The sequence below is a fragment of the Mus caroli genome, unplaced genomic scaffold (genome assembly GCF_978045245.1).
Source record: "Mus caroli unplaced genomic scaffold, Mus_caroli_1 scaffold_14, whole genome shotgun sequence".
NCBI lineage: Eukaryota > Metazoa > Chordata > Mammalia > Rodentia > Muridae > Mus > Mus caroli.
Window position 1 is genome coordinate 101909272 of NW_028227269.1, and position 13052 is coordinate 101922323.

Sequence of the window (13052 nt, forward strand, 5' to 3'; positions counted from 1 at the left end):
TTGGAATTAGTGGTTATAACTGTATTGGTTCCCTTTCTGGGGTCCTGAAATAGGATCTGACTGCCCTGTCATGTGCTTTCCTGTACCTCAGGGAGCCGTTTCTATGGTTAGTGGAGACTGTAGACATGAGCTTAACTGTACGTGGGTACACGATATGGTTGTGGCTAGTTCCCCAACGACTGGACAGTAACTCCGTGGGGCCAGGAGCCCGGCCTATGTGCCTCAGCTGCCGGCCCATGGTGTGCAGCTCAGAGAGACCTAGTAGCACTGACTGACTGCAGCTCAAGTGGAAGGAGGGGGGGATGGACACTCAGACCCATCAGCCACTAATGAACTTGTAAGTGGGCCATTTCCTGGAAGAAAGGCTGCTTGGGTGATACCGAGGAAGAGGATGGAAGCCTGTGAAGAGGTAAGAGTGGAGGGCGAGTAGGGACTCATCAGGAGAAGGAGGGCATTCCCACCGGACTGTGCGGGAGGGTAGAGGAGCTAAATATTTAGAGTTGATATCCGTAGGAAGCCGCTGGCCATCTCAGGCTGGAGGAGGTGACAGAAGACAGTAACCAGGGTCTTAAGGTAGAATCTCACGGAACTCTTCTAGTCTACCTGGTCCCCGGAGCCATCCATCACTATTCCCTCAGTACATGCCTTGGCTCTGGCTCCAGCTAGGCCACCCAGCGGATTAGTGGCTAACGTGGTCGTGCCTCATTAGCAGCACCACGACTTATAAACCGTGATGTAGTAAATTGCTCAAGGGGAGCTCAGCCTCTGATCCACTGGTTTCTCCCCAACTCCTACCCCCACCCAGAGAAGCAGCCGACTCTGAAACTTTCTGCTCACCCAGTGGTTCCGTTCCCAGACCTCTCCATAGGCCTGGCCTCTGAGGATCCTCATCCCACAGGGGTAGGATGGGGGAAAGAGGCAATTGCTGGCCTCTCATTGGCTGGAGAAGAGATGCATAGCAACAGAGAGAGCTTCCTACCACAAACTCCAATACTGCTATGCTAGGCTTACTCTAATGCCAAGGGAAGCCGCGTCGCCACTCTAAGCTTCATTTCCGCCACAAGGCTTGCTCATTCTGGTTGCCTATTGAGCTTTAGTGACCAAAGTACGAAGGTCACTGTGTTCCGAGAACTGCTAGGCAAGAAGTGACAATTGCTGCTTTAAAGGTACCAAGCCCATCTGAGTGTCCCTCCCCCAACACAGGCTATTCACAGCTAGAGGGATAAAGGCATCCCTCTGCGCGCCAGACCCACACCATTGGCCTGGCCCTTGGTGCCCCCTAGTGGCCGTAAGTTGACACCACAGGGCCAGTTTTCCAAAGGTTCAATAGTAGAACCCGCCTTTGACCAAAGGCCCGAGGAACCACAGAACCTTCCTCCTGTGACAGAAAGAAATGAACAAATCTGGCAGCGATCCCCAGCTTCACCCCAAGGCACTCTTCTTGCTGGGTCACTTCCACCGTGTTCTGGAGGTCTGGATGGGCTAGCAACAACCCTACCTGGACACTCTGGGAGGCGAGCCATGTAGCACACATACCAGAGTTCTCAGCCTGGGACTCACAATGGAAAATGAATTCTGCAAGGAATTGGCACTGATTTCCTCAACGCCTCATCAAGGAGCAGGGCAATCCTCACGTCAGAAAGGGAGGCAGAGAGGTTCCAAAATGAAACCCGTGGCTTTCCTAGCAATGCCTTCGTCTACCCAGGCTCGGTTCACTGTCTGTGGTTCCCATTTCCCTCTGAGCATCTACCTGACTCTAGCAGATGGGTCAGGGGAGGTGGAGTTTATCACATCACAGACACTCCCTGCCTGCAGGGATGAAGGAGATGTGGGCATAGTGGAGGTAAAGGTTGGCATTTGGTCCAGGAGTGCTGATGGCTTGGGAGAGGCTATAAATGGGTACAGAGCACAAAGTCCCTAGAGGAAGCTGGGCTGCTGGGCCGTGTTGGGACTCCATAACACTTGGTCCCTGGTGGGTGGCATTGTTTGGAGAGGGTTTGGAGGTGTAACCCTTGGAAATGGGTGGGGTCTGAAGCCAACAGGGAATGCTCCTTTATTACTCACTAGGGTCATAAATTCTTGCCAAGAAGACCATGGAAGGCATGAAATTCTCATAGATCATCATGAGGAAGGGTCTGTCTAGCTTCATATGTCGTGGGGTCTCCATGGGCAGTGTCTGGGCTCCAGAGCCTGCAGCCCCTTCCGTGCCTTTCTCATCCATCTTCAGTTCAGCCTTGTGCACAGCCTGCAGAACCAAGAGACAGTCAGTGGCTGCTGAGTCTGGGGCTGCAGAGGTTGGTCGGGGGATGGGTATGTCAGGCTAAGAGCGGGAAGCCCAGAGAGGGAGACAATCTGGCCACATAGTCAATCTGGCCAGCATAGTCATGAGGATGGTGTTATAGTGGACTGTGGGGATGGGGGGAGAGGAGATGCAGTGGGGGCTGCTATCCTCCCACAATCCCCCACCACAGTTCTCTCCCAGAACAGCATGACCCCCTCCCTTTACTATACTCAACACCAGACAATTCCACCACCTCCCACATTGACCACACCCCCTCAGATGGGCACTCCGCTTAAGTGGTGGTTTGAATGAGAAATGTAGTCATAGGCTCCTGAATTTAAACACTTGGTCCCTGGTGGGTGGCACTGTTTGGAGAGGTTTGGGGGGTGCAGCCTTGTTGGAGGAAACATGTCACTGGGGCTGGGCTTTGAGAGTTTAGAGTCTCACCCCGCTGCCTGTTTTCACTCTGTATTTCTGTATGTAGGCAAAATGTGATCAGCCAGCTTCCAGTTCTGGCTGTCTGCTGTTATGCCTTCCCTTTTAAGGACCGTTCCCCAGGAACCACAGACCACAGTAAACTCTTCTGTAAGTTGCTTTTGGCTATGGTTCTATCACTGCAGCAGAACAGTGCCTAATACCCACTGTACTTCTCTGTTTCTGCCCTTTGAACCCCCAAATTGGGTTGCTAAATATATAAAATACCTAGTTAAATTTTCATTCATGATAAGCAATGGTTATGTCCAAGTATGAATAGGTTCCCCTGCAATATTCTGAACATACTTATGTTATGAAATAGTTGCGTGTTATGCTCTGAAATTTAAATTTAACCGAGAGTCTTATATTGTGTCCGCTAAGTCTGAAGATGCCGTCCACATAGCTCTCTTCTCCTGCCCTCATTAACGGGTCGCTACTCAGCTGCAGAGCCTCTGCCTGCCTGTCTCAATGGTGCAGCTCCCTCCTTCCTTCCCAGAGAGAAGGTTCCGGACAGATCCAGACTGGCTATGGGTCTGACAGATGTCCCAGCACTTGATCAAGATTCAGGGCATGCCCAGTATAAACCATGTGAGCGACAATTCTACTTTAAAGACTGGAATCAGAGGCTGAGACGTGGTTTGCCTGGGATCACAGAGCTCTGACCACAGCTCGGGCTGAGGCTGCAGGAGGACTCCTGAGTAGGAGACAGCAGTCCAGCCAGGAGAGCTTACCTCTCCCACCTTCAGGCTTCGATGAGATGAGATCCGGGTGAGGTCACCATTCTCCTCAAAGATTTTGCTGATGCCCAGGCGGGACAGAACCGTCTTCATGTTATAAGTAGACGAGATGCGGAGCTTGGGCACCCACACATCCACCACTCTGTGGAGGAGAGAAGGACAGGGGTGATGGGAAGTGCTCTCTGATCATCTAGGCTGGGGTCCTAGAAAAATGGTGGATGAGGCTTTTATCGCCCCTGTATCAAGGCTCACAGGGTTTCTGTCCTCGGAATAAGAGAGTCTCGACTCTGGGATTCAAGACACCTCATATTCTCTCACTACATCCTGCTTCCTGCCCAGCTTTCCCCAGAGCACACATACACTGGAAACAGTCTCAGATTCTTCCCTGTGTTTATGATCTCCCCAGAGCAGACTGGGTTGGGCTGTAGCCTGAGGCAGATTAGACCCCTGAAAGCCTGCTGCTAGAGACAGCAGAGCTTAAAACCTGGAGTCAGTCAGAGCTGGGGTCAAACCCACTCGAGAAGCCTCACAACTGGGGCAAAGGACATTGGTCTTCTGAGCCATGCAAAGGAGAACTACACTTGTGGCCTTGGGCCTCCTCTCTGCCTTTACTTCTGGCTCATTCCAGATTTTCACTAAATCTCGTTACTTGATACTCTTGCTAGCCTGATAATCACCAAACTATCCTTTCTACTTCTTTATTCTTTCTTTCTTTAAAAACAAAATAGTTTTTAAGCATGTAGCATCTACCTGATGGGGATGGACAGGAAAAGCCTTGCATTTGACTTGTGTCTTGGCAGGAAGGCAGATAATGAAACCAATGCTCAGAAAAGTATAGTGTGTCACACTCACAGATACTGGTAGTGTGTAAGGGGGCAGTAAGTGTGAACAACAATAACAAAATAAATAGATTAACTTGTGGGAATCAGGAATGATAGGGGTCAAACAAGAGGTTTGGGTCAACCCTGAGGAAGGAAGGGAGTTGGACAAGATCGATTTTTCTCCCTGAGTCAACAGGGAGCCATGGTCAAATTCTGAATGAGCAGAGGCTGTGGTCTTATTAAGATTCAGAATAGCTCTGTAGTTCTGCTTAAAATATACCCTTAGCATCTGATGCTTGGGATAGGCATTGTTGCTAGGTGATAGACCACTGACAGGCAGTTGGTGTGGGAACCTCAGAGACAGAGGGAAGAGGCTGAGACCCAATTTGTTTCAGTGTGAGGTTAATAGAGCTTCCTGACACACGTGGGAATGGTTGGGAGAAATGGATCAACCATGGCCCAGTGGATCAAGCTTGGTTTAATGGAGAGGAATTGCCAAAAACTGAGAAAGGCGAAAAGTGGGCCTGGGCAGGAGCTCTCTCTCTCTCTCTCTCTCTCTCTCTCTCTCTCTGTGTGTGTGTGTGTGTGTGTGTGTGTGTGTGTGTGTGTATGTGTGTGTGTGTGTGTGTGTGCTGAGCACACAGAGACTATGATCCCATCAGATATCCTGAGTTAACAGGACTCTGGCATTGGGAGGCAGGGAACTGAGGCTGAGGGCAGGAACAGCCTCATGGTTGACACAGTATTGAAAGATTTCTGCCTGTTGTAGTCACCAGATGGAAAATCTAGATAGCAGAGAGATCCAGACTGAGCCCTGTGGCATTGAGCTCTAACACAGGGACAAGAGAAGGGAGCCAGCAAAGGAGAGGGGCAAGCAGAACTCCAGAAGGAGAAGGTATGGCTGGCCCATAGGAAAGAGTCCAGGTGCTAACCCTGGACTCTGCAGCATGGCCCCTCAGTCACTATAGTCTTCGAGAAGAGAACAGCACAAACATCTGGCCAAGTGAGTTTGAGGTAGAAGGCCGGCCAGGAAGTAAAGGCAAGTGTTTCAGATCGCTCACCAGCAGAGGGGAAGGGAACTGAGTAGCTGAGAGTGGTTAATAACATCAGGGGTTTCCCCCACGCGCACAGACCTACCAGCATGGGGTGGGGTGGGGGGACATGTGTGCCTCATGACTGCTGTGGATTTGTCACGACAGTGTGCTGTCCGTTATTCTAACCTCCATGAGATGACTGCATGACAAGAAGTGTAATAATGACCTGGTTGCTGGTGTCAGCTCTAAAGAGAGCTCAGACGTTGCTGATGTCAGGAAGCAAAAAGCAAATGATGTCCCTGGGGGAATGAAAGGGCACAGTGTCTGTGTACAAATATGGAGATGGTACAAACGTGGCAAGGCTTCAGCTCTCGTGGATGACACGCAGAAGACACAGGCCGCATCAACAGACGAACAGATACAGAAAATGGACACACACACACACACACACACACACACACACACACACACACAGAGTGGAATTTTACTTAGCTTTAGAGAGTACTACATTTGCAAGAAAATGAATAAAAAAAGCCAAACTCAGAAAGGCAAGCATCTAAACCAAGTACGGTTATGTGCGCCTGTAATCCCAGCACTCAGGATGCACGGGCAGGAGATTTGGGGCTTCAGTGTCATCCTTGGCTACGTGAGGAGTTCAGGGCTAGCCTGGGTTACAGGGTACTCTGTCAAAACAAACAGAAACAGAGAAAGGAGGAGAAAGATTCAAATATTAAATGTCTTCTTGTGTATGTGGATATAGACTTAAATATGTACACACGCACACACACACACACACACACACACACACACACACACACGTAATTTGTGATTTAGAAGAAGACAGTGGAGATTGGGTTCAAAGAGAGCAGAGAGCAGAAGGGAGAATAAGAGAGGGTAATGGAGAAAGGAAAAACAAAATAGCAAATTTTCTTCAAATATGGAATGTAGATTCACATAGATACACTAACAGGCATAATACATATGTGACATGATATCATGGCACTATGTGGGGAAGAAGGGACCAGTGCACAAATAGACACACACATATGTATATGTGTGTGTGTGTGTATATATATATATATATATACACACACACACATATATGTGTGAATACACATGTATACATGCATATATATATTCATACATATATACACAGAGATGCATGTATACACATATATGTGTATATATACACATACATAGATTTTTTTATGTATAGGAAAATATCATCATGGAATCCATCATCTTGCACGTTGACTAAAAAATTAGCTTAAATTTTCCAAATGAAATTTTATGTTTAAAATTAAAACATAAAGAAGCAGTGTTTTAGACCAAATATTAAAAAAAACTATTTCAACATCATTCACTCTCTATAGAATTTATGAATAAGAATTTTAAAATTGAAAAAAAAAAAAAAACTTCAGGCTACTGCATGACAGATGGTCCCCAAGCCACTGGCACGGTGAGGCAGGGAGCCCAAGGAAGGCGTGGGCCCTTGAAGCTGACTGATGGAAAGGTAGCTTTTTCAAAAGCCTGGCAGCTTTGTGCCTCTCACAGAGGAAGCTTTGTCTCCTCTGAGGAGACCCCGAGCTTTTGCTCTGGAACTCTGGGCAACAGCTTTCAAACTGTGTGAAGACTCTGCCTTCACTACACAAGCCAGGTTGGAGGACCCTGGTGCCTGAATTCTGACGTGTTCTACATGCTTGGAAATCTGGGGTGTAAGAGGGAAAGGTTAGGCATTATCTGTTTTTTATTTTAATATTTTTTATTAGGTATTTTCCTCATTTACATTTCCAATGCTATCCCAAAAGTCCCCCATGCCCTCCCCCCCACTCCCCTACCCACCCACTCCCACTTTTTGGCCCTGGTGTTCCCCTGTACTGGGGCATATAAAGTTTGCATGTCCAATGGACCTCTCTTTCCATTGATGGCCGACTAGGCCATCTTTTGATACATATGCAGCTAGAGTCAAGAACACTGAAGTGGATGCTCACAGTCAGCTATTGGATGGATCACAGGGCCCCCAATGGAGGAGCTAGAGAAAGTACCCAAGGAGCTAAAGGGATCTGCAACCCTATAGGTGGAACAACAATATGAATTAACCAGTACCCCGGAGCATTATCTGTTGATGTGGAAAATGGTGTAGCCCTTCAGCCTCCCCTAGTTCTTCCATGGTGGAAGGGGCTTCAGAAAGAATAGCCCATCTCCTCTTCCTTCTTTCCCTTCTCCTCTGAAATTGCCCAATAAAGGGGGTTGACTATGTCTAGGCTTGGCTCCCTATGTATACTTCAAAAGAACTTCACTACTACCAGCGAGCCCAAGTGGGCTTGGGAAGTAGGGATATTGGCTCATCACGTGTACTGTGATGAAGTGAAAGTTTCCCGTTAGCATATGAGGGCAAGTCCCCAGCCTAGAGAGAGATGGAAGTCTCCTAGAAAAGCGGTGGACACTCCTGGTTTTGGCTAATCCAGGCCGAGAGAGGGGGCTGGGAGACAAGATGCATCTCTGCTCAGAGGAGCGGAGTGTCCTTAAAGTTTCCTCTGCCTAAGAATCCATGACTTCTCTTTCTTCCCTACAGCCTGCAAGCTGTACCTTAAATGCCACCTCCTCTGTGAAGCTTTCCCTGACCACCCCCTTCCAGCGAGACTGGAACCCCCACACTCCCATAAGTTCAATGCATAAACTTCAAATAGCCACTCCTCACCAACTCCTAGATGTGTTCCAGTCTCCTGCCCACCTTTACAGAGCCCCCAGAGAGAGCCTGGCTGTGGACTAGGGGGAGAAGAAATGAGGAGAGTGTGAGGGAAGAGGGGAAAGACAAGGGTCTCTGTGGACAAGGCTCTGACTTTACCTTTTTGAGAGAAGGCTTTTCCACTTGGCAAAGATGTCTGCCTGCAACCCCTGCTCCAGCAGCTTCAGCTTGCCATTGTCAGGAAGGACAAATGTGGCTGTGATGTTTCCCCGGTAGGGGATTTCCAAGATGGTGCAGGAGAGCTGGCTGTCATAGGCCATGTCGAACAAGCCCCTTTGGAACATCATGGGCACCTTCACGGTCTTGCCTTCCTCTATGAAGAAGTCCTCCTCCTTGGTTTGTTTTGGGTCGAATTCATACTGCCACCTGCCTGAGGAGTAGAGGCGGACAAAATGGCAAAGGTGTCTGGAAGAAAAGGAGGAGGCCTGACCCCGCTGATCCCTGGCCACCGTCCACCAGATTCAGGGGCAGTGATGCTATGTTCTTCTTCATGCCTAGATGTCTGTGGGAAGCACACAGGCCCAGGGACCCAGTCAAAAAGAGCCTGGCACTAGTATTGCAGGGCTGGGAGGTAGCAGAGTACATGACCCTAAGGCCCCTGATGCTCAGATGGCCATAGCTTGTATCTTAACAGAGGGCTGGATTGTGGTTCCTGAGGCTGTTTGGCTTTGTGAGAGTGAAAATACTTCCCTTGGTATTCTGCCGCCCCTCTCCTGTGGGCATAAGAAAACCACAGGGACACGGTGCTGCAGAGCTCTGTCTGCAAACTCCCTTTGATTGATTGATTGATTGATTGATTGATTGATTGATTGACTGATGGGGTGTGTGTGTGTGCATGCGCACATGGGCATGCAAGTGTTACAGTCAGAGGTTAATGCTGTGTTATCTATCAATCCCCACCTTGTTTTTGAGTCAGGACTCCCTCATTGAGCCAGAAGCTCAGGGATTGTCTAGATGGACTAGCCAGAGAGCTCCTGTCTCTGTCCCCTTACCCTGCGGGGCTGGGGTTACAAATCTGTACCAACTTGCCCGGATTTCAATACCTATGCTGGGAGTCTGAACTCAGGTCCTCATCCTTGCGACACAGGCCATTTCCCCACCTGAGCCATCTCCTCAGCCTCAGGCTTCTGCTGTCTTTAGTTAGAGAAGGCCCTGACATTGCCCATAAACTCGCAGTTGTATCATTTCTAACTTGCTGTTCTCAGAGCCTTGGGGGAAGACTCCCTAAGTCCCAATCCTGGCTTCACTGCTCTGTAAGGATGGTTTTGAACAAGTGTTTAAACTTCAGTCCCTAATGTATAGAGTGGGGATGTGGCAGGCATGTCAGAGAGTGTCTTGGTGACTTACGGGATGAAGCAGATGGAGTCTGTCTAGTGTGTATTGAGTGAGTGCTCCTTATTGAGTGAGTGCTCCTTGTTGAGTGAGTGCTCCTTTCGTCTGCACTGTTGTTGTGCCTGCTCCTAATGGAGATGCTGAGCTAGCCTGGATTACCCCATATCCCTCTGTGATTCAGGCTGCCATTCTTGTCTCCCTTTCCCTCAGCAGTCATCAATCTTCCTATGTTGCGTCCCTATGTGGGACCATTACTGAGCCAAGTGATGGCCTTGCTGGGACTGGAGAGTGTGAGCCTCTGGTTTTCTTTTCTTTTTTTCTTCTTCATTTTTTTCTACTTTTCCAAAACCTGTGTATATGTGTTTGTTGTGTGAGTACAGATGTTGGAGAACACTCTTCCATATACTTTTTCAGTATCTCCTTTATACTGAGGAAATCTCTGAAGATCAATAAGGGACGAAGGCACCAGCCAAAATGGCCGCCACCACCAGTCAAAATGGCCGCGCTGCTGCCACCGCTGCTACCACCACCACCACCACCACCATCATTCAATTGTCCCAGGTGACCTTGCACTATAAAGCAAGGTGTATAGCATTAAGCCCTAGAGAAGTGGGTTCTGGCCCTGAATGAATAGTTTTAGACCTTGGAGTAACCCTCCCCAACTTTCACTTTCTCTCTTATCTAGGAAGCAGAGACTCCAACTTCTAAACCAAAGCAAATGAGGATAATCCACCACAATGAAAGCACACACACGGGAATCTGGGGTTCGCAATGCTCATCTCCCCTGACATCCCCCCTATGAATCCCTTGGGGGATTCAGCTCCTTGGTGGGTTATGCTTCTTGGCATTTACTTTCCAGCCAGAGAGGGCAGAGTCTGGACTGTTCCTGACACAAGGATTTAGATTCAGAGTAAGCAAAGGACTGGGTCAAGTTTCTAACCCAAATCCCTCTACCTTCCCCACACCAACATGCCCCTAGCCTTACCTCGAAAGTAAATATAATTTGTGAGAATCATCACGGTGCCTGGGTCTATGCTTTTTACCATGTTTTTGATTCTGCTGTGGGTTTTCCGACTGATGTATCTGTTGATATCCTTCTGAGTGTTTTCTAAGTCCTGGAAGTTAGTGAGCACCATGTCTGCATCATACACATTCCTAGCCAGGTTCAGGAACCTCTGTTGGGGCCTCAGCTTCTGGTCCATAAATAAAGCATTGCCTAAGCTCATCTTTGTGTCCTCCGTCTCCTGGTTGAGCTTGTGGAGAAGGTAGTGGAAAGCCACGTGGACGTCCCTGTCTGTCATCTCTTTGAAGTTGAAGCCCTCCCGGATTTCCTCCAGTGTGGAGTTCTGGGCCCCGAGAGACAGCATGGAGAAGGCAGTGGAGATGCTCAGTGGGGATAGGAAGATGTTTCCCCGAGGGCTATTGCTGGCCAGCCTCTGCAGTAGTTTGAAGCCAAATTCCATGTTGTGTCGAGCAAGCTGCCGGGCATCCTTCTTGCCCCTCCACTCTTGGACCCTGACTGGAGAGTTATACATATCTAGAGCATCTCTGTACTGCAGGAGACCTTTCACAGTGAGGAGGCCTGCCAGAAACAGGCCCAGGTCCAGCATGCGTGTCATTGTCCTTGGGGATTATCCTGTTGAGCAGCAGATCTGAGGTTAAAGCGAGAAGAGAAGAACCCCATGGCTCCCTCCTATCTTAGCCACCAGGAAGACCCATGGGAGAAGACAGCGGCTGTAGGGTGCTGAACACCACAGCCGAGTGATTTGAGAGACTTGATGGCATCGAATCTTTGTCATCTCCTCGGGGGCTAGACTTTACTTTTCCCATGTCCAAAGTGAGAAGCCTGAGCATACAACACCTTTCTTGCTTTAAAGTGTGTTCACAATTATTTATTTATTGCTTTGAGAACACATGTGCATGTATGCACTCATGCATGTGTGCACCCCCCACCCCAGCACATATGTGAAGATCAAAGGACAATTTGAAGGAGTTAGTTCCCTCCTTCCACCATGTGGTCCTGGGGTTCAAACTTAGGTCAAACTTGATAGCAAGTGCCTTTACTGGCTAAGCTATCTTGCTAGTCTACCACTCTTGCTTTTGAGCTCTTCTCTCTGATCTTTGTGTTTATGAATGAACACATACACACATACATACATATATGTGATACACATGAACATGTGCATATGTGCGTGCGTGCATGTGTGTGTGTGTGTGTGTGTGCATGCACAATTATAGAACAGGGCAACCTTTGGAGTCAGTCAGTCCTTGCCTTCCAGTTTGTTTGAGACAAGGTCTCTTGTTGCTCACTGTTGTATAGGCCAGACTAGCTGTCCAGGATTTTCTGGAGATTCTACCATGTCTGCCTGGCATTTTGCCACAGGACACTAAGGTTAAAGATGTTTGCAACTGTTCCTGGCTTTCTGTGGGTTCTGAGGATCCAAACTCAGGCCCTTCTGCTTGCATAGCAAGTGCTTTGCCCACTGATCTATAGCCTCAGCCCCTCCTTTATCTTAAGATAGCAGTGTCTCAACATCTTTGAGGACATTCTACCACCAGCCCCCACAATAACAGAATATTGCAGAGTGGACACTTGACTGAGAACATGCCAGAATAACACTTCATCCTCTTGTTACCACTGTTTCATGGGTGAGAGTGGAACTCAACTGCAGTCAGTCAGTGATTTTCCTGAGGGATGTACTTAATGGGAGTCCCATTAAGTATGATTGCTTTAATGACATAGCTTCAAACCTAAAGAGCTAGCCACCTCTCCCACATGTACATGGCAAGAAGAAAAACAGCGATAAAGAGAAATGAAGAGTCACATCTAATGACATCTTAAGTCCCTGAATCAGCCTTTCTTTGGTACCCACCTGCCTCCACTTTTCCAAAACCAAGCCAATTTATTTCCACCTTGGGGTTGGCTGGCTTGAGCTGGCTTTGGTTTTCTTGACTAATTCTCAGAGATCAAGCCTTCTATAGAGGACCCCATGATCTATAGGAAATTAGTGTCCTCCAGAGAGAAACCCCAGTCTTTGGTAGCCCTTTGTTCAGCCTCTTCAGGAAAGGGGAAAGGGTAGTGTCAGTGAAGACAAAAGCCAAGCCTGGCTGGCTCTGGGCCTGACTTCTCAGATGCTGCACCTCCCAGTGGCTCAGAGAACTCTTAAAGACAATGCCATTCACTGTTTTCCCTTTGTCTCTGACTCTGCAGGTCCATAGAGCTGCCAAGAACATGGCATTCAGTAATTTTCTGGGCTATTCCTATGTAGAGCAAAACCATGCCTCTATGTGTATCTCTTATGCCACCATCTGTTCCCTGTAATTTCCATTTCCCAGTTCATGGCCCATAGGAAATGGTAAACAACACAACAGTAAAGGCCCTAGCATGAAGCTGGGGGCAGGACTCAGCTGAGAGCCATCTTAAAGCGAGAGCCTATGGGTAAATAAGGGAACCAGTATGTGTGGAGGGAGCAGAACAAGGGTGGCATTCAGGTGCCAGCCAGCCTTGGTCTGGTCCCCAAGCAGGATCTTAAGAGGTTCTGACCCTTTGGGCAGAATTAGTTGATGGGTGGGTGTTGTCCTTCTCTGGGATTCAGGATGTGACTTATAAGTTTCTGAGACAAT

The 13052-nt window shown here is 48.4% G+C and overlaps 1 protein-coding gene across 1 annotated transcript; it reads right to left on the reverse strand.

The window, feature by feature from the left end:
* Positions 1-2056: 2056 nt before the first annotated feature.
* LOC110307471 (serpin A12) lies at positions 2057-11047 on the reverse strand. The gene is made up of 4 exons (XM_021179701.2): positions 10414-11047; positions 8196-8466; positions 3487-3634; positions 2057-2245 (listed from the first exon to the last, which is right to left on the reverse strand). The coding sequence occupies exons 1-4, from the start codon at positions 11045-11047 to the stop codon at positions 2057-2059; spliced, it is 1242 nt and encodes a 413-aa protein (XP_021035360.1).
* Positions 11048-13052: the final 2005 nt, after the last annotated feature.